General features: G+C 50.5%; 8 protein-coding genes across 8 annotated transcripts; 4 read left to right on the top strand and 4 right to left on the bottom strand.

The window, feature by feature from the left end:
- Window positions 1-2,165: 2,165 nt before the first annotated feature.
- CORC01_03930 (uncharacterized protein) lies at window positions 2,166-2,572 on the bottom strand (the record flags this gene model as incomplete). Its single annotated transcript, XM_022615579.1, has 2 exons — window positions 2,166-2,336; window positions 2,384-2,572. Coding segments are annotated over 2 exons (360 nt in total), but the record flags the coding sequence as incomplete, so codon positions are not given.
- Window positions 2,573-4,138: 1,566 nt separating this feature from the next.
- On the top strand, window positions 4,139-5,165 carry CORC01_03929 (uncharacterized protein; the record flags this gene model as incomplete). Its single annotated transcript, XM_022615578.1, has 2 exons — window positions 4,139-4,322; window positions 4,378-5,165. The coding sequence occupies 2 exons, from the start codon at window positions 4,139-4,141 to the stop codon at window positions 5,163-5,165; spliced, it is 972 nt and encodes a 323-aa protein (XP_022477997.1).
- Window positions 5,166-5,666: 501 nt separating this feature from the next.
- On the bottom strand, window positions 5,667-7,659 carry CORC01_03928 (cytochrome P450; the record flags this gene model as incomplete). Its single annotated transcript, XM_022615577.1, has 8 exons — window positions 5,667-5,711; window positions 5,765-6,162; window positions 6,219-6,385; window positions 6,446-6,953; window positions 7,012-7,096; window positions 7,150-7,241; window positions 7,294-7,330; window positions 7,393-7,659. 8 exons carry the CDS (start codon window positions 7,657-7,659, stop codon window positions 5,667-5,669), a joined length of 1,599 nt encoding a protein of 532 aa, XP_022477996.1.
- A 347-nt stretch (window positions 7,660-8,006) lies between these two features.
- On the bottom strand, window positions 8,007-8,267 carry CORC01_03927 (uncharacterized protein; the record flags this gene model as incomplete). Its single annotated transcript, XM_022615576.1, has 1 exon — window positions 8,007-8,267. One exon carries the CDS (start codon window positions 8,265-8,267, stop codon window positions 8,007-8,009), a length of 261 nt encoding a protein of 86 aa, XP_022477995.1.
- Window positions 8,268-8,793: 526 nt separating this feature from the next.
- CORC01_03926 (uncharacterized protein) lies at window positions 8,794-9,516 on the bottom strand (the record flags this gene model as incomplete). The annotated part of the gene is made up of 2 exons (XM_022615575.1): window positions 8,794-9,186; window positions 9,268-9,516. The coding sequence occupies 2 exons, from the start codon at window positions 9,514-9,516 to the stop codon at window positions 8,794-8,796; spliced, it is 642 nt and encodes a 213-aa protein (XP_022477994.1).
- A 3,060-nt stretch (window positions 9,517-12,576) lies between these two features.
- On the top strand, window positions 12,577-13,770 carry CORC01_03925 (zinc-binding dehydrogenase; the record flags this gene model as incomplete). The annotated part of the gene is made up of 2 exons (XM_022615574.1): window positions 12,577-12,820; window positions 12,857-13,770. 2 exons carry the CDS (start codon window positions 12,577-12,579, stop codon window positions 13,768-13,770), a joined length of 1,158 nt encoding a protein of 385 aa, XP_022477993.1.
- Window positions 13,771-14,433: 663 nt separating this feature from the next.
- On the top strand, window positions 14,434-16,302 carry CORC01_03924 (uncharacterized protein; the record flags this gene model as incomplete). Its single annotated transcript, XM_022615573.1, has 1 exon — window positions 14,434-16,302. The coding sequence occupies one exon, from the start codon at window positions 14,434-14,436 to the stop codon at window positions 16,300-16,302; it is 1,869 nt and encodes a 622-aa protein (XP_022477992.1).
- A 534-nt stretch (window positions 16,303-16,836) lies between these two features.
- On the top strand, window positions 16,837-18,042 carry CORC01_03923 (uncharacterized protein; the record flags this gene model as incomplete). The annotated part of the gene is made up of 3 exons (XM_022615572.1): window positions 16,837-16,894; window positions 16,947-17,099; window positions 17,156-18,042. The coding sequence occupies 3 exons, from the start codon at window positions 16,837-16,839 to the stop codon at window positions 18,040-18,042; spliced, it is 1,098 nt and encodes a 365-aa protein (XP_022477991.1).
- Window positions 18,043-20,204: the final 2,162 nt, after the last annotated feature.

Below are 20,204 nucleotides of genomic sequence, written 5' to 3'. Positions count from 1 at the left end.
CTCTTCTCAACTCCCTTCGACGCTACATCAAATTCCCCACTACCTAATCCACCCACAATCCGACCTTGTGATCGTCTACTTCGGCTAAGGCTGAGAATGAGACAATTTGGCTGCGGAGCGAAACTTTGGCCACTGTGAGTAAAATCGTTCTGGTCTCATGAAAGATAATTTTGTTCCGCGCAGCACTTCTCTTACTCTCCGATAGCTACAGAATCGCCGGGTTTGCGCATCGAGATCTTGGATACGGTTGAGGCTTTTGAAGAAGTTGAAGGCGACTTTAGGTTCACCGAGACCCTAGTTGTTTATAACAGCTGTGAAGATGTCTATTATGTATATGTTCCTTCGTTTGAATCTGTATTACCGGAACTTAGCGAAGGTTAACTGATGAATATAGTATTGGTACCCGCCGTGGCGTATAGGCCTCCTTTCTCGCATGCCTTTATGAGAGCGCCCGACCCGTTGCTATGTAATACGTATATTAAAATACTGAGCCTTTATTCGTATGGCCAAGCTCGTAATAGTCCTTTGCCTAACTAGATCTCCGACGACGTTCTTAACGAAGTTCGGGTTTGTGAGCTCTTGAAAGAAAGCCCGTATCCCAACCTCGCGAAATATATTGGCTGTTCAGTCCAGCTATAATGGTAGAATTGGCGGTATCTGTTTTGTCATATACTTACGGAAAGACGTTAATTTAGGCGGTTATCCCTATAAGGTAGCTTGATGAAGAGGAACTTCAGCACGATTCGCCGAGATCTTAGTGGTGACTACCACCATTAACAACCTTAGGAGGGGTTCAGGCCGGCATCGCGCATCTTAATTCCCTCGGGATTGTGCATAACGATATTGATCCAAGTGATATTATGATCGATAGTGATGACTAGGTTATAATCGACTATGGATTATGTCGGAAAGTGGGAGAGAGTCTTATTGACGTGGGCCGGGCGTAGGAATAGTACGATAAAGCAACCTAAATTTCTCGCCTAGAGAACGACCTCAATGCGCTGCTTGAGATTCGTAACTGGCTGCGAGGAGGACCACCAAACGCTTTTCAGTTCATAGAGTAGACGAAAGAGGCACTGTTCGAAGACGTTGAAAAAGCAACTCATTACTATACGAGTCTGTTTGTCTGACTGATAGTGAGCCATCCTGCTTATGCATGATCGCTCCTAGTACACAGAGCACCTTGAACAGCAGAAAGGCAGTGGTACGTCGAAATACTGGTGGCGATCCTCAGCCGGAGGGCTTTTGGTGTGGGGCCGGAGCAGTGTTTTGACTTCGACAGGGCAAAACTATAGGCCTGGCCGAATGTTGACAGGGTTCCGGGATAGAGACCCAACATATGTTTAGATGACGACAAGCCTCGCGAGACCAGCAGTCTGTACTCCAGCATTCGAAGGCGTGTTAACACTTAGAATCGAATGGACTACCCAACGTAGCGTATGATTCACCCACCAGACGCAGCGACCACGGTGAAAAACAGCGCGCAACCCGGAGCAACCCGGTCAGACTCAACGATTGTTCCAACAGCTACAGTCTTACGAGTTTGGCACTTCCGAATGCTCCCCGGCCGTACAGATTCAGCCAGCGGTAAAATTTTGAAACCCAGCCATCGACGGCTTTAGTATGATACGAAATTGGACCAGAGTTCGAAACCCGCCCTGTTAGCCCTTGAAGCGGGACAATTTGTCGACTCATAGAACATTGCCGTTGATCCGTTTACACTGCCGTTACAACTATGAAAATGGAACTACCAAGACTGGTAAATAGGGAATGCTCGCCAAGAATCACAGGGTCTTCAGAAAATGGAACTTCTTCGAGATCAGTCGTTCTCCTCCAGTCATTGATGACATCTCCGAGTCTGTGACAGTATTGAAATCATTAACACCAGAGACGAATGGCGGCTAGAATGACAGCATACTCATGCCATGTCAGCCACTCAACAACACTGTAGGACATAATATTCGCCATCATTTGGTCAACGACTCCTTTGTCCTCAAATTGGGGTTCGCAATAGGATGCAGAAATACCCTTGAGCTGCTCCTAGGCCTAGTGAACATGAAATGCAGCGGTACACCAAGGGCCTGAGCGCAGTGAACAAACGCCAAACTCGGCGAGTTCGCAATGATTGTGCTTGCCACGAAAGGGTTTCAGGTCTGCGTATCGGGCTAGATGCAAGAACTCCAGCATCCATCGAGCATTTCCTTGACCATCTTGCGCTTCATCTGGATATCTCCGCCCTTCAAGCTCTTCAAGCTCGGGATCAAGCCGGGGTTCTTGACCATGTAGGCCATCAATTCGGAAGGATCTCCTCCGTGGGGGTAAAACTCGAGGTCGGACTTGCGTGTGAAGTCGTCAAAGACGTCATGCGTTGCTGGGGGCGTACTCTGTGGCAGCACGTCTGGAGCTCCTTTCCGAGCGCTATGAATGGCTGAATATCTCCGCGGCTCCTGACGACCTGGATCACGATATTGAGCTTGACGGGGAACGTCTTCACCTCCGCGAAACGCTCTGCTGCTTCGAAGTATTCTAGAGGAGGGCCTTGGGCGGCTACCACTTCTCGAGATCGGCCGCGTCTTTGTAGTTGGGGATGAAGCGGGCGAGTATCATTGCTAAGCGCGAGTCAAGTTTCATGTCAACTCTTCCATCGGCTGTTGGAGTTTTAGTCGGTTGGGATATACTGAAAAGTAAATCCAACTGGATAGCTTGGGGTTCCTACTTCCAACACTTTTGGTGTGATGCTGATGCCCTTGGCTGATCGCTGTCTCATAGGATGGGAGGTAGTCTTGAGGGACAGGATTCTATCGTATCATTCTGATCGTGTTCCGCTTCGACATTTTGTACTGTCAATATGAGACAGCATTTGGGATTGCCAGGGTTGAGGTCGAAGTTGGGGCCGTGCTGTGAATGTCGTGAAAAGTATTGATGAATGGCTGTAGCGATGAAGAAAAGAAAAGTGAAGAGTACAATAGTATCCCAGGAGGTTCACAAGAAAAATCAATTCCTCAATCAGAGAGGGTCCTAAGAGAAATTGTGACTAGGCAATCAAAACATTTAATCAAATATTCAACTATTCAACACTTACATCATTATCATTCCTCCGTAGCCTCAGTGATGGTCGTATTTTCGTTCCGATTCGTACCTGACTGGGGCGGGATAAGCCTCGAACGGGGCGCTTAGGGAGGCCAAACTGTTTGGGCCCCGGTAGTTTCGGGCCGCACCAAGACGCACCGAAGAGCGAATCCACGTGCAAGAAGATCTTTTTAGTCTCCTTTGGGCATATTTAGTGCAAGAAGCCGCGGATTCGGCCTGTTCCCGTTGCATCAGGGCCATGTAAACTCAGGGGTGTGGGCATGTTGTCTCGATCCACGATGGGGATGCGGCCACCGCTGCCAGGATGATTTTGTCCCACAAAGAGCGTTCGTTGCCCCTCAATGCTTACATAAATATAAAAGGTGGACACGGTTTCAAGCAGCTCATTGACATTTTGTCAACCCGCGGGTTGTCGGGTTGACTCGCTTCTTTGGTGACGAATACGCGTATACGACCAACTCGTGCGCGAGCTTGGCCGTTGGTCTAACGATCTAAACTTGGGGTTCCCCCACTACCTACGTATATTGTACATGTATTCGTGCATCTCGCCGGATTGGTCATACCGTCCCGGACTTTGCATAGCCCCCTTATCAATGGCCATATCTTGATATTACGCGTATGGAGAGTACCGAAAACTGCTTGATTAACGTGGCTCAGCCCTAGTGCTAATCCGCGTATAATCTAAAAATTTGCAAATGCCATCCCTCAGTCTGCCTAGCGTAACGGGGGCTCTTCGTGTTAAGTTTGTTTTGCGCGGCAGCAACACACGTAGGCAAACACAAAGGGGTAAAGGGAGGGAATTCGAAGATGAACGTGAGTGCTTACTTATATTGACGTCTTTGGACCGATTGGGGATGGTAGTAGAACTTGATCAGTAAGCTACTACATCGCCCAACCGCAATCCTTACACGAACGAACTCACAGTATTAATCGCCTTGGGAGGGAAGTTATTCACCGACTAGAGCTCAAACTGCAGCCCACCCAAACTCAACTCAAAAGGCAAAGTCGCTACCTAAACGTAAGTACACCAAGCAAAGGTTCATTCACAATGGCGGATGGCAGCACCTCGACCGAAGGTGCTTCTACCGGTTTCGTTTTCTACCACTATGAGCCGTCTATGGTAGCGGCAACTGTCTTTATTATCGTGTTTGGAGTTTCTGGTATGCTGCACATCTGGCAAATATGTCGACACCGAACGTGGTATTTCATTCCCTTCGCGATCGGGTGCATATGTAAGTTATCCAACCATCTCCCTTCTCGAGCCTGACTCGAATAACTCTTTACCAGATGAATTAGTTGGCTACCTTGGCCGCAGCTTGTCTGCATCAGAAGCACCGGATTACACCCTGAGCCCTTACATTATCCAATCGATTCTCCTCCTCCTCGGCCCCGCACTATTCGCCGCATCAATTTATATGGTTCTTGGTCGCCTGATTGACCTTCTCGATGCCGGAGAATACTCTTTGATCAAGCCCAAGTGGTTGACCAAGGTCTTTGTGCTCGGAGATGTGCTGTCTTTCTTCGCGCAGGGTGGAGGCGGTGGCATGTTGGCTTCTGCCAAGAGCAGCGATACTGTGAAGCTGGGAGAAAACATCATTGTCGTTGGCCTCGGGATCCAGATCTTGTTCTTCGGTTTCTTCATCGCCGTTACCCTCGTCTTCCACCTTCGCCACTCTCGCCGCCCGACATCCCAGTCCCTCACAGTCCAAACCCCTTGGAAAGATCTTCTCTATGTTCTTTACGCAACCAGTTTCTTCATCATGATCCGATCGCTTTTTCGAGTTGCCGAATATGTCCAAGGCACGAATGGCAAATTGCAGGCAAAGGAGAAGTACATTTACATCTTTGATGCGACATTGATGGGTATCACGTCCATGGCATTCAACTGGTTTCGCCCGAGCCGTGTTCTCAACAACCAGGCTACTGGCTTGAAGCAAGTTTCGAGCTCGGAGGTGCTCAACGAGGGGTACCTGATGGAGAGCGCGCAATACCCGAAGCCGCAACAGCAGCAACAACAAGACTCGCGCTACGAGTCTTACTACGGAGCTGCAGGCCAGCAAGTGTTTCACAGGTGAAGGGAGTCAACAGGGTGGTTTTAAAGAGACTGGAGAGACGCGAATAGAGCTTCCGGAGGCACCCGCGGGAGCAAGGAAGCCGAGCGAAGAAAATTGGAGGGACTGGCATTATGATCCAGTCGATTAAGCGGACATCTTTCTTTTATTTGCAACTTACCCTTGGCGGGTTACCTTTTCCTTTGTGCATGCATCTAGGCACTGAAGCTTTATTAGAGCCATGAAATATAAGGATTACACTATTACCCAGGTTTGGAATTGAAAAGGAGGGGCGTCGATGCCCCGGAATAAGTCAAGACCGTTCAATATTCCACGTCGTTTCAAAGGAACACTTCAATGTGATCTATTAAACCCCGAGGTTCCGTTTCCTAGTCAATCAAACGACGAGTCCGTATACCCGCAGCTCGACTTTTGGATACGTCGTACTGACTGGCCACATTGCACGTATGCTGTCTTACAACTCTAAAACAAAGAATACACCCCCAGAGACTCCCTTTATGACCACTAAATCTTCCTCAACAGTACCTTCTTGTTGGGATCAGGTTGAGTCTAGGGAATTGTCAGCATTCTCAACCTCTCCGTGAGTAGCTTCGTCCACTTACGACTGGGCCGTACTCCAAGTTCTTGAATCGTTCCGTGCTATCACCCGGATTCTTGATGTCGTAGCTGGCCAGAGTCGTCGCCATGATCATCTTGATCTCATTCACGGCAAAGAAGCGACCCGGGCACGCGTGGCGACCATATCCAAAGGTCAAGCTGGTCTGTCCGACGCTGACGAATTGGGCGTTTGCCACCACCTCGGCCTGCTTCGAGCCGCTCTCCTGCTCCGTCTTGGCCTGTCGGAGTTTGTAGAACCTCAAGGGGTCGAATTTGTCAGAGTCGGGAAAGATACCATCGTCATTGTTGATACCGATCATGGGCAGTTCAATTACGGATCCTGCGGGAATGACTTGGCCGTTGGACAGGGTGAATGTCTTTAAGACCTTGCGTTGGAATGTTGCTGCACAAATTGTCAGAATGTGGGATCGGTTGGCGAGTGAAGAGCAGAAGACTTACTGGAGCCCAGTGAGTAAAATCTCATAGTCTCTTTGAGGAAGCTGTCCAGCTTTTTCATGTTTTGCATAGCGCCACTTGTGAAGACGCCATTGCTCTCAGACAGGGCTTGCTGTATATCATCCCGGAGCATGGGTACCAACTCGGGCATGGCAGCTAGGGTGTATAGACTGAATTCAGGGTGTCAAATTCAGTATCGCTCTGTCCAAGTGGTTTGCTTAGAGACTTACGCGTTGGCTGTGGTGACCGTGGTAGTGTGGATAGCAGCGAAGCTGATACCTAGTTGGTATCTGGCTAGTTCTCTGTCGTTCTTCTGGCCAAACTTCTTCTGCGACTCCATAATCCACTGCAGCATATCATCCGGCTTCTGATAGTCGGGGCTCTTCTCGGCTTCCTTCCTTGCGGTCACTACCGGTCTCAGGAACTTATCCGCCTCTTCAACTCGGTAGTGGACCTTCTTCACCTCCGGTGTTCTCGCCGCTGTGAAAGGTCGTAGCCAGGGGGTGATATTTGCGACTCGTCTAACGGCCTTCATGAGATCGACGGTGTAATAGATCGCGGCGTCCAAGTATTCTTCGTTTCGGCAAAGCTCTGGTCCGATGAAGATGCGGCCGGACGCCTTGGCGATGACGCGCATCATCTTGTCCATGATCTTGACTTCGGTCCAGTCGCACGATTGGGGGAGTTCTGTTCGGAGAGCTTCGATGACCTCGTCGGCGATGATCGGGTTGAGTCGGACTAGGTGGCTGTTAAGAGGAGGGTTCAGAACATCACAATTGAGAGAAATACAACGTACCCAGTGCCGGCGTCAAAGCAGTCTTGACCGTGTGGGGGAGCAACGGGACATCGGTTTCCATACCAGTGTAGTTTGCGTGCAGCGACTAGTGGCCCATCAGTTCTGCCTATCCGCCGCGCACTGTTCGTTTCGACTCACCTCCGCAACGGCACGGTTGAAGTTCAGGACGTCTTCGGGAAGCTTCTTCAGCTCGTTCATAAACTTCGGGGCGACGACGATGTTTGGCGATTCTGTAGGTCGATCAGTCCCGGCGCTCTGCTTCCTCATAGAACTGGGTCTTACTCCTTGCCGTAGTAATCCGGAATGCCCTTTCTTTGAACTACGCGCATGTTTGCTCAATATCTAGTCTCGCCCGTGAAGGCACAACGATCTATGACATACCTTCCTGTATCCATCGAGGTAAAGGTTTCGGGCCTCACCATTCATGAATCGCTTTCGTCGGGCCTCTGACCCTCCAAACTCAGTTCCGACCATAGGAATATCCGCCCATGGATCGCTCTTCATGACAGTCTGCAGCAAGAGTGCGACAGCACATGTAAAGAGTACAGTGGCCGCAACAGGCCATCGCTGGGCCATCTCTACGAAGAGTGTGCCGTCCATCGCAGCACCGGCTGTGCCGTTCATATTGGGAAGCATCGACGTCGACATCTTGGGTGGTTGACGGATCGCAATAATAATGTGCTCGGGCAGAAAGGTGAAAATCGGGGATAGAGATGGGACATAAAGGTGTAATATAACTTCGCTGCCCACCCTCCACTACGTCCCCTTAGCTGCAAGCTTGACAGCAAACACAGAGTATGCTCTAGTGTGCCCCGCCACCACCGTGTCGAATGACCACCTACATAGCCGACGGGAGACGAACGACTGGGAGCATAAACTAGCAAGCAACCGACGTGTTGCGAAACTCACTCGCGGAATTGCGAAACCGGATGGAACCGCCCAACTACCGGCCGCCGGGGGAGGTAGAAAATTGGTGGGCTCTGGGCATGTTTGGCTCACGTCTTGTCTTCCCCCCCCCCCATCACCCCTGCGCCGATAAACGGGACGAAAAGGATTCGATCCGAAGGGCGTATATTAGCGCTGCCGCGGGACAATGGCCTGGAGAAAATGAAAACGCGGGGTGAGGAGCGAAGAGTGTGAGGGCTTTGGCCAAGCGGACTGACGAAAGAGTCCGAACCAAGGTTCATCGAGTGAGGTTTGCAGGTAAACGAGCGAAAGGACGTTACCGGTTTCGTATTCGCAAGTCTCATTGTCATGGAGGACACCAAACGATCCGTGCAGTGTAGTAGGACGCAGTGTCGCTGTCCAGATTGGTCGCACCGATGCGTCTACAGAGGGTCAGGGGTGGATGTGGTTGATTTCCTATTCATCGACTCATTCTCTCGGGAAGGACAAGATTGATCCATCTCGGGTAGATACGCCAGGAAGTAAGAGTTCGCTCATCATTATTTTTCCTACTTATTTCTCGCTTTCTCTTTCGCTGGCAATGGTTACCCATAATTCATGTTGTCATGCGGCCCAAGTGCGGACCATCCGTAATGTTTCGAAACCTTCTATTTGTGGCATCTTGACTCTCACCCGCGGCCCAAGCGGCACATTATTGGATGAAAGAATGAACGCGACAACACACAAGAAAAAGAAACAACGACTGGGGAAGCTGAGCGCTATCAAGAGTGGATAGCAGGTGTATTCGGCCCCTTTCAGTCAGGATAGGAACATGCTGGACGACCAACATCGCTGGAATGACGCTGACATCTCCTACCGGCGAGCTAAGCCGAAAGTTTAAGAACCATAAACTCTGAGGAAGCCAGTAATCTCCCCGTCGAATAGCGGTTTTCCAGTTGAAGGGTCCTCGCTGTTGGCGCCCAACAATCTGGCCGCCCAGAAAGTTCCCTGGTCAGAAGTAGTGTCCTTCTGAAAAGCCCACGTCGTATAGCCCTCGGAGCCTAGAAAGACTCCGTCGATCTGCGTGCCATTGGTTGTGTAATGCGAGTACGGCTTGATTTCGGTACCGTTGACAAAGTACATTAGGAGAGCGTCGTACGGAATCTCTGCGGCCACGAGGTTCTCCCAGTTGTAGTCCGACACGCCGGTGGGTACCCGGGCTTGAATGCCTTGGCCATCGACACATTGCAGCGGGATCTGCGCCACGGCGGCCTTGTCAAGTGCAGCCATCTGAATAGAAGGTTTGTATGGTTAGTAATTTGTACGTTATGGCCGGGCCAATCGGGTGGTGCCGCGTGGATATGAACTTACGTATCCCCATCGGATGCCAGTCGAGCCGCGAGAGTAGATTGCGGTCAGGCCGTGGTCATCGATGATGCCGCCGGTATTCTTGACTTGAATCGACCAAGGCCCCGCTTGGCCGGCGGAGGCATCGTAGTCCGGATACACGGAGCAGCCACCGGTAAGCTCCTTAACCGTAACATTGCCAGCGGCTGCGACGAAAGGACATATTGCGACGCCAACGACCGCGGCCGCAATAAACTTAGCGAGTGACGACATCTTAATTGAACCTTGAGAGAAATTAAATACAATGTCTTTATGCGAGGCTTTTGAGAAACGACTGGTTATGCTTCGTTGCTCAACTCTACTCCGAAAGGTTGCCAAGATTTTATAACAATTACCCCTGGAAGGATTCTAGGCATCAAACAGCCCCATTCCGGACGCCATTCTCGTGAGGTGATCCATTCCCGCAAGCGAAGGAACTTTGGCGTCACGAGCCGGAGCTAGACATGCAACGGCGCGTTTTTGCCTAGCGAAACAGCCTATTAAGTAACGGGACCTTCGGGAAGGGACAAAGATCTAGGCTGATGAGGGCCGGGGTGAGGCCGCTAGAGCAAGATTGAAGCTTTGAGCCCCCGCGAGCGGATGCCGCTAACTGCCGTGACCCGCCAATGCTATCTTGATACGAATTGTGGCGGGCAAGACAAACTAGCATCGAGACAAGACAATGACGGAAGCCTGCTGAATACGAATACTGACTATGCCACTACGCTGCCTGGCCATGCTTGGAAGACGACGTGTAGCTTACTACGTATAGCAGCTATGCCAGGATAATTTGGTGTGCTTGGCTCTTTTCGGACCGTTTGAGTTCAAACAGTGAGTGAAAAGCAATGATCTCAGCCCCTTCATTAGCGTTGTTGACCTCGTCAGCCACCTTTCTCTTCTGGCATAAGCCACAGGCACACAAAGCCACGTCACCCCTGTAGATCGTCATTCTGCATGGCGTCGATCAGGGACTTCAGAATCCTGCTGGGGCCTGAACATGCCGGGAAGCACACTCAGACCCCTATATTGATGATTGCGCAAAAGGATTGCTTCGGTGCATCTGAAGCAGAACTCTTGTACGAGCTTACTGGGCTGAGTCGGTTTTGTACATCCTTCAGGACATTGGGAACCATAATTACATGCATGTACATACAGTACGAGGTTCACCTAGAAACTTTCAGACGGCGAACAGACTGCCATTTTTGGGGGTTCTTCGATGAACTCAAGTTACGCCGAAGGTGTGTCAAAGAGCGTGTCTGGCCCTGCCGGATGATCCCCATGCGCTGTTGACTTGATTTAACAAGGCAATCCATACGGACAGGGACTTGACCAGGTGCGAGGCAATGCAGCTCAGCATGACCATGAGCTCCATTGGTTCTTTATCCGCCCACGTGTATCTAAACAAGACTCTATAGGCGGCGAATATGCATCTTTACCAAGGCAGCCAAAGTTTACCAGCGTGCGTGCGCGTCTGTCGGCATTCTCACATGATTCAACGGGCACATGGTGGATTAGTCAGCGAAAATGCAAGTCGTGATCACCGCATGTGAGCATGGGCGACAACGAATTCGAAAATGGGTTGCTTTTCTGCGTCAGGATTACTTGCCACAAAGTTCGCAGGAACTAGGTGCCCGGTGACTAAAACCCGAAGTATCAATGATGTGGGCTTCAGTAGAGAACACACCAACTATCGATCTGTCATTGTGGAGAGTACTAAATATCCATTGATTCATATATTCATGTCAACGGATCGGTAGTATCGAAATCGCAAAAACGGTCCTATGAATGCGAGCAATGTCGATGCCAACCACCAACATATATGACAGCCGGAAATGCTTGTAACACCCACTGAAGCATGAGCCAACAATGGACTATTTTCGGGATTAATAAAGGTGTTGACTGAATGTACCTACAAAGAGTTTCGAGTTCCAGTCTCATGTACTTTACGCAACTAAGTAGGGAAACTGGAAAAAGGTTCAATTGCCCTCGATTACAAATACTCATCTTGGAACTAGGCAAGAATCAGCCTTAGTCATTTTCTTCCGGTATATAAGTCTAATTCCGTCTGTAATGATAAAAGGCGGCCACAGTGGCTTATTAGTAATTACAGTCTACGTAGATTTTGCAGATCTACCGATCATAGGCGCTCAATGAACTTTCAATGAGCAATGACTCGATTCAATCGATTGAGTCTCTTTCTGAGGTAGCAGTAAACTCTTTGCAGTAACGGATAGGTGCCGGATTATCGCCCTATCCACGGAGCTCTAGTAAACCTTTAAGACGAGAACCATTTGCAGATTGGGTTACAATATGAGGCCAGGATCTTTAGATAAACCAAGGCTATATCAGGCATAGTCTGAGCAACTTGAAGCAAAGGAACGACTCTAAGTGCAGCTGATCTAAGACTACCTTACATGTACCGAATTGAGCTTTCGGCTGAATCGGCTCGATGAGTTTCAAAGTCTCAACTTTTTGGGCTTGTTACTCTCGTGGTGCAATAGATCGCTATTCACGGGATTTAGATGAATGCAGGTCTCAAAATATATGAAACAGGACAGATAAAGCCGCTGAAAGCAGAATCTCATCTGGTTTCTGGTGGCTGAAAAAGTCCAAGTCCTAACTACTCAATGAATTCAACACTTTGAAAGGAGTCTCGGTCAAACCTCTGGAGTATAGTGGTGTCAATTGTCGTTTGAAGGAGCCCGACGTTAGTGGTGCATTTGTGGAAGGCGCAGAGTCTAGAGCTGGTAGGATGGATTCAATTCACTGGATAGAGCTCAGTGGAATCGATTACTTGAAACGGCGAACCATCGTCAGGCACAATCATCAAGAAACTAAGGAGTTGGCTCAGTCAAAGTGTGGATTCCGTTGATCTGAGAATGTTACACCCGTCCTTGGCTGGTATGATGCGCGGACTCTTCCGCTGTCCTGCCCGGCCTGTCTCTCTCAACGTGAAAGCCAGATATTGTTTTCTGCTTTCGATCTTGAATGGGTGTCCCCTTCAAGTACACAGTAGAATTCTTGACTAATTTTCGGATCTAATTTGGTGGCGGCGGGGATTACCTGATCAAGCAGTTGGGGTACAGATGTTGATGCAAGGCGCTTATCATCGCGACGCAACCCCGCACCTCCATCTTCCCCGGTCCTTCCAGTCTTTCTACCATCCAAACCTCCGAGATCAATATAAATTCATGCAACCACTTGTTCTGCGATACACACTTTCAACTCACTGCTGAGAGCCATCCAGAATTTTGTCCCACCATCCCAGCAGCGATCTGATTTTGTCTGCCGCTAATGTCGTTCAAATCGGAAGCCATTGTTGCCAGAGGCCCTTTCTCTGAAGGGAAATGGGCCATTGAACCAGTTACTCTCCGGGATCTTCGCTCAGACGAGGTTCTTGTTGAAATCGTTGCTTCTGGCATTTGTCACACAGATATACACTGCGGCAACACGCCCGAAGACAAGGGCGTTCCGGGAGTGTATTACCCTAGAGTCCTGGGACACGAAGGCGAGCCGTTTTTGATCCAAGTTATTGAAAGTGGAACGACTTGGAATTGCTAACTTTGATGTCAAGGATCTGGATATGTGGTTCAGATTGGAAACGGCGTGACAAAGGTCAAACCCGGCGATGCCGTCTTCCTATCCTTCTCGTACTGCGGAAAGTGCCACGTCTGCAAGACAGGACCACCGTCCCATTGCACCAACTTTTTCGAATTAAACTTTTTGGGAGAGCCGGTCTTCTCGGACGGTATAGGCGGACGCTTCTTTGGCCAATCCAGCTTAGCCCACCACACGGTAGTCAGCGACAAATCAGTCGTCAACGCTGCCGGACTCAACCTGACGCGGGATGACCTGAGAATACTAGCACCCCTTGGCTGCGGTCTCCAAACGGGCAGCGGAACCGTCAACAATGTCGCCAAGGCCGGTCCGGACGACTGCATCGCCATCGCGGGTATGGGAGGCGTAGGCTTGGCCGCGGTCATTGCTGCAAAGAATCAAGGGTGCAAGGCCATCATTGGCATCGACCGCGTCGAGTCCCGCCTTGCACTGGCGAAATCGCTCGGCGCTACGCATATCATCAACACCACCGGGCTTGAAATGGCTCAGGTGACGGAGAAGATCAAAGAAGCAGCCGAAGGGTTGGGAGCGACCGTCAGCATCGACACCAGCGCGTTCCCGCCACTGCTCGATGCCCTGGTTCAAGGCACAAGATACATGGGCAAGATCATCCAGGTTGGCACCGGTATGCCGGACGCACATCTGTCGCTTCATATGCAGAGTTTCATGGTTAGTGGAAAGCAGTATTTCGGAGCGGTACAGGGGCACGTCAACACCGCCGAGTACATCCCTCAAATGGTTCAGTGGTGGAGAGAGGGAAAGTTTCCGGTTGAAAAACTGATCAAAGTCTTTGAATACGGCGATTTCGCATCAGCCGTAGAAGCGATGAAGAGCGGCGATGTTGTTAAGCCCATCATTGCCTGGTCATAAACTATAGGCATCTGAGGTGGATTAGGAGGCCCTTACTGCCAACACTTCAGTGGCTCACGAGAAAGGCAATGTAGGGATTTTAAACACTGCTATGTTTAGGCATATTCCCAAAGATATTGAAAGTGATTTTCCTTTCCTTTCCCAGAGCCTCATCGCAATGCCGACTATAAAGTTCTGACCTGAGCATCAACACGTGCAACCATCACCACCAAGTCACCAACCAACAAAGAAACAATAGGCGGGGTTCTCTCGGCTCATTTCCCAACTTATCAGTGGGCGTCTAGGCTAGAGGACCCCGACCGGACCGGCACTTTGTGATTGGTCAACAAGTTACGAGCAGACAACTGGCCATTCACACGAGACTCTGATAAGAAAACGCGCGAATAATGTTGCATGCGTTGTAATGCACGAACCCCGCAATCCGGGGCGCAGTGGTGGGGACGTTGATTTTTCGAACTTGAACTCACCGTTGCATTTATCCCCCAGGCCAGGGCCAAATCTTTCCGAGAGGCTGAAATGCCTTGAGCCCATCTCTGATCTCCTTGAAGGCTTGAACTCCTTTTCTTTACCTACATGGGCGCGCGAGAGTCGCACCACTTTGTCGTCCGATCAGCCAATCCCAACCAAAAGCCGCTCCAAAGAGAGAAAAGAAGAAGGGGAAAAATGGAGACTCTCGGTCCAGACCTGGCCTCCAAAATCGGTCCCTGGATCCTGCCCAAGCCGTTGGAGGCGCCGCCGTCGCCCGAGTCCGTCTTCAACAACGACCGGGCCTCGCCGACGGAGGAGACCAAGCGGCGAAGGGCGGGTGGACCGAAGGCGCGTACCGGTTGTGCCACCTGCAAGACGCGCCATGTAAAATGCGACGAGCGCAAGCCCACATGTTACCGTTGTGAGAAGGTCGGTGTCGTCTGCGAGGGCTACGTGGACCGCGTCGACCGCCGGAGGAAAAGGACAAACCAGAACGTGGTCCGTCGGCATACGCCCCAGCTCATCGCCCCTCGGTCAGCCTCAGCCTCAGCCGAGGCCGAGGCCGACGTCTGCACCACGTCCGAGATCATCGTGTCGTCGCAGATTCCCCGGTCGCTTTCGAGCCTGCCCAAGATCTATCACAAGGACGGCGTGTACTACGACTACTTTCGACATCAGGTTTCCACCAACCTGGCAGGCTACTACACTAGTCCCAACTGGTCATATCTAGTCGTTGGGGAAGGTCTGCAAGATGACTGTATTCACCACTCAATCCTAGCTGTCGGGGCGCTTATTCGCTCCACCCCGCAGGACGCGAGACCAAACTCGCTTCGAAGGAAGGCGTTACCACCTGCTTCGGACGGATACGCTGCGACCGAGCATCGTGAGGTTGCGTTGCGACATCATCTAAAAGCCGTCAAGTCTCTCAGGGAACGTATGGAGTTGATCACAGCCTCATCACCAACCACCGTAGTCATCACGACTCTACTGCTCGTCGTGTACGAACTACTCCAGGGTGAGCCAAGGACGGCCGAAATGCTCCTGAATTCATGCCTAGGGGCACTCAGAGACTCCATCACAATGTTCGAGAGCGATCCCGATAAGAGTGAGCAAAGGTATCGTGACTCCGAGTTCGACGACATGGAGCATGTGCTCCCCTGTATAGCAGCCATGAGCCATCTCTCACAATCACTTCAACCTCGCCGCCCGCACACTCACCCTTTCAAGATTGACCCTGGTTCCCAAGTCCATAACCCTCTGCATGAACCCATCTCAAAGTTCTTCATCTCGTGGGGCCGGTTCTTCACGTTTGCCGTCAGCTTCATCGGCAACTCCACCGACGTGACAGCAGAAGGCGTCTCCATGGATACGCTCCGTCACCTCACCATCCACCAGCAGAATTTCCTCTCGCAACTACAGCAATGGAGATCCGTCATCCAATACTATGCCGAAAATCCAAGAGTGGACATTGGAACCAAGAAAGGCCTCCGGATTGCCCAAATCCACTGGCTCCTTCTCCACATCACCCTCACTTGCTGCCTAGACCCAACCGAAGTGGCCTACGACGCATTCGAGATTGAGTTTCGGGATCTGACGATGCTCTGCGTAGAACTATACCGCGATTGTGTATCCCAACCACGCCCAACGTCGGTCTTGCTCGGGCAGGGGCTCATTTTACCGCTGTGCACTGTTGTGCGCGCCTGCAGGAATCACGACATCCGCATGACGGCATTGCAAGCCCTGCATGAAATACCCCCGTCCATGGTGGCCTGGGATGTGGTGTCAAACATGGACGGGATCCTGGGGGCCTTGCTCCTCGAGGAGACTGGTCGCAATGCGGCTGGATTTGTTCCCCCGGACTCGAGGTGGTTTTGGTTGCGGGATGTGACTGTGCCAGAAACCGGAAGGGTTCATAAGGTCTATCAGAGACTGTCGCCAGGGCAAGATGGCAAGCCTGTTCTGACCAAGTTGCGTCCGACATCGAATGTACGATCAAAGATTTGTAAGGCGAGCGGATGTGACAAAGACCACATACTAGGCTCGGTGGTGGTAGAAGAATTTTGAAATAAGAAAGTTACCTTTTTATGATCACGCCACGGGAAAGTCTAACCATATATACCATGTCGTGCTGGCCTGGCGCAAATGTGATACACGGAACAGTAGAGCCTCGATCCGCATAGAAAACAGAGTTGAATTTCGTAAAAAGCAGCCAGTCACAACCAATAGGCTCGATTCCTCTTGAAGTAACATCGGCCGCTCTCATTTGATAGGTTAGCCTCGTAAATATTAGCCAATCGGGCGTAGCCTCTGGTGGCTAGGAGGCCAAATGTGGCAAGTGGTTCTTCACATGTCCCGACACCTCCACTCCACTCGGCCCGTCCAACCCTCTGAAGTTCGTAAGAATTACCCAATGAAACGACCTAGACCCGAGATACACCACGGAGGTTTGATCAGAGTCGTCTCATTACCGTATAGAATAGGGGCCAGGAAGCCACACATTTAAGACAGGATATAGGCCGTGGAGACACTCCCCTCTCTTCCTTTCCTGAAACCCTAGGCTGCAGAACATCACAAACTCCTATCACATTCTCCTCAACCATGAGTGCACCTATTATAGCCCAGCCGGTCGTGGTGTCGCTAGCTGATTTGAAATCTGGTATGTCATAAAGTTTTTGCTTTTCATTTCTGGTTGCTTATAATCTTTGCAGGAAATGTGCCTTTTGAGAAACTTGTTGAGGCGTTCGGGCCGGATTCATTAGGAATTTTGGTCGTCAAGAATGTTCCCCCCGAATTCCCCGAGTTGCGACGCCAAGCATTATCGTATGCCTCATATCTTGGGAACCTGCCTAAAGCCGAGCTTGGTACGGTAACACTCCTCTGATCTGAGTTGGACCCCCAACTAACATCAGGCACACAGACAAGGTCGAAAACCCCGCTGCCAAATATCTAACAGGCTGGTCACTGGGCAAAGAGCAACTCAAAGACGGGCAAGTAGACACATTCAAAGGCTCATTCTACGCCAACTGCGCCTTCTACACCGACCCCGAACTAGATTGCGCAAAGCCGACGCCCGAATTTTCAGCAGAAAACTTCCCAGAGTACCTCTCACCAAACATCTGGCCCGAAGAAAAGGTCCTCCCGGGCTTCAAACGCAGCCTGGAAGACCTCTGCCGGCTTTTGATCGATACCGCTGTCATGGTTGCGCGGGCGTGTGACCGATACGCAGAGCGGGAAATCGAGGGGTACACCAAAGGCTACGTCGAGCACGTCGTCAGCACGAGCAACACCACCAAGGCCAGGTTGCTGCACTACTACCCCCAGTCCCAGGAGGGCTCAGGCGAGAACGAGGATGATTGGTGTGGTGTCCACCTGGATCATTCGGTCCTGACGGCCTTGACGTCTGCCATGTTCGTTGACGAGCACAACACGTCATCGACGTCGGCCTCACACACAAAAGAGGCCACGTCACTTGCCCCGCTAGAGGAGATGGCGGGGAGTCCCGATCCTCTGGCTGGGCTTTACATCAAGTCTCGGACGGGAGACACTGTTCAGGTGAAGATTCCGAGGGATTGTATCGCTTTCCAGACGGGCGAGGCCCTCGAACGGATCACAAAGGGGAAATTCAAGGCTGTGCCGCATTTTGTGAGAGGAGTCAGACCTGCCATGAGTAATGGCCGGGTGGCGAGGAATACTCTGGCAGTATTTACGCAGCCGAATCTTGGTGAGGAGGTTGACTCGGAGCAGCATATCACATTTGGCGAATTTGCCAGAGGAGTTGTAAGCAAGAACACTGTTGAGGCTTGAATGCTACAAACACGCGAAGAGTAGACTTTGCGAATAATGAAGAAAAATATGAATGTAACATCTTGACTATGAGCATCACGTGAGTGTGCACTCAGGCTATGGGCGATGATTCCTTGTACTACCTTATGTGAGGGCGTTGCAACTTCATCTAGGGCACGGGTCTGCTATCAGTCTTAGCATTCCTTGCTAGCTAGTGGTTTCTGAAGGTACATGATGACAGCCATGCTCTCAGTATGATGGCGGCTTGTTGTCAGAGACCTGGCTATTCATAGCAGTGTCGTGCTAACTAGGTCCCTTTCACTCCATATCTCACTCCTCCATGACGGCTCCAACTCCTCGAAGCTCTGTCTTGGAGCGCCGCTTGTCCATCAAACTATGTACGTTCTCTCTCGGGAGGGTTCTTTCAACGAAGAGGACGACGAGGCGAATAGTGATTCACGCCCTGCACATGGCGGCCTTTACGCAAGCCCCATGTACCTGATGACCCTCAACCCACCAGACTGACATTTACAAACACTACAGCCTTCGTTTTTTGTGTGTCTCATGCCCATCGCCCAAATCCTGACGATGATTCATGACCTCACTCTGGCTAGCTCATTCCTGTACAACAACGTGTGATGGGCGGGTCCAAAATCAACCTGTCGATTATTTCAGAAGCTAGTCAAACTTCCATCATGCAAGCTCCGAATCCCTTGTCAGACATTATGCGCAAGATATCTCTCTCTGGACCGTGCCGCGTCGGCAACCCTCTAGATAAATCTGACTCTGCAGAGACCATGAATCTCATGCACCAAGAGTCTTTACTCACCAATGGAAATTTCGAGTATATCGTACCCCCTGCTGTTTCAACATACTGGGAGTTTGAAAACCCCGAATGAAGCAACATCGAGATGTGTAAGAGGACAGAGATGATGAACCTTGATCTCTTTTACCCTTAATCTTCACTCCCAGGCCTTTTCGTTCACTCTTTATTCAACTTTGAGCAAAAGAATCAACGCCACAGAGAAAAAAACTAAGCTAAGTTTGCTTCAGTGATGCTTGTCGCGAGCATTATGGAGAGTGTCCTAATGCTTCCTTCTCGCGATTACCAAAAGCTTCGGTTTCGGCTTCGAATTGACCTCTACGATCGCCCATAGAAGCATCGAAGACCAATTCATCACCATGATCGGATCCAAGGCATGTCTACTAGATTGGCGGATAGTACGATTGATGTCTGTAAGCCTGGAGCAGACCAACTCTGCCCTTTGCGATAACCAAGCGCCAAGCATCTTCGCGTTGTCTGCTCGTGTCGATCTCACTGGCGATGGAGATGCGCGAGTTATTATCCAGGTTCACATATATCTGTATGAGGTTCATATCTAAATCTTCTATACGTTGAGTACACTGATCTGAAGGTCCTACAACTTCCACATGGGGGTCGAATCCATTGGCCCAAGCAAGCCTACGAGCTCTATCGTTGAGTTTTACAACCCCATACTTGGCCCGTTATTTCAAGCTTAATCTGGAGTAGTCCGCAGCACCTGCGAACATAACTTCTCAGGGTCTCAATTGGAATCCATCATAGTCAGGGCAGGTGCCTCCAGGCTGGTCGCGAGTCACGAATGGCATTGGGATCAAGAATGCTATCAAAGATGCCATCCTTATAATTTCGGATGCACATATAGTACTCATGAACAATAGCATGCTTCTCGGCCCAGCTCTTGGTAAAGACCTCGGCAAAAGCCAGCAATAATGAGAGAGGCAAGGCTATGTCGGGATCGTGAGTTAAGGGAGCCTCGCATATTGATATATTAATAACCTCCCGCAAGGCCAGGAACGACGAAATGATCAGCAAGGGTCTATGATTGTCGAAAGAGGTGCTCTTTTCCAATGATCTCCTTCTCAGTGGCGCCGATCGTCGACTCGCAGCTAGTGGTCTCCTCATTCAAGCCGCATCCACTGAGCTTCGTGTCTGGGTCCTGTTTTGCAACTATTTCACATCCAGTTTGGCCGAAATTGCAGCATTCGATAGTTGAATTTGAGATCACGGAACCATGCCACCGCATTACTTTCGTAGCCGGCGAAACCGCCAGCGGTCTCTAGCGCAGGGACCTTTTTAGTGAGAAACTTGGAGAGATATTCTTCACCCACGCCTCCCTTTTTCCGGATACTCTTTGATGGGG

The sequence above is a fragment of the Colletotrichum orchidophilum genome, assembly GCF_001831195.1.
Source record: "Colletotrichum orchidophilum strain IMI 309357 chromosome Unknown Scaffold_24.1, whole genome shotgun sequence".
NCBI classification, from domain to species: domain Eukaryota; kingdom Fungi; phylum Ascomycota; class Sordariomycetes; order Glomerellales; family Glomerellaceae; genus Colletotrichum; species Colletotrichum orchidophilum.
Note: the sequence above shows the minus strand (reverse complement) of the source record. Positions and strands in the feature narration are given on the sequence as shown.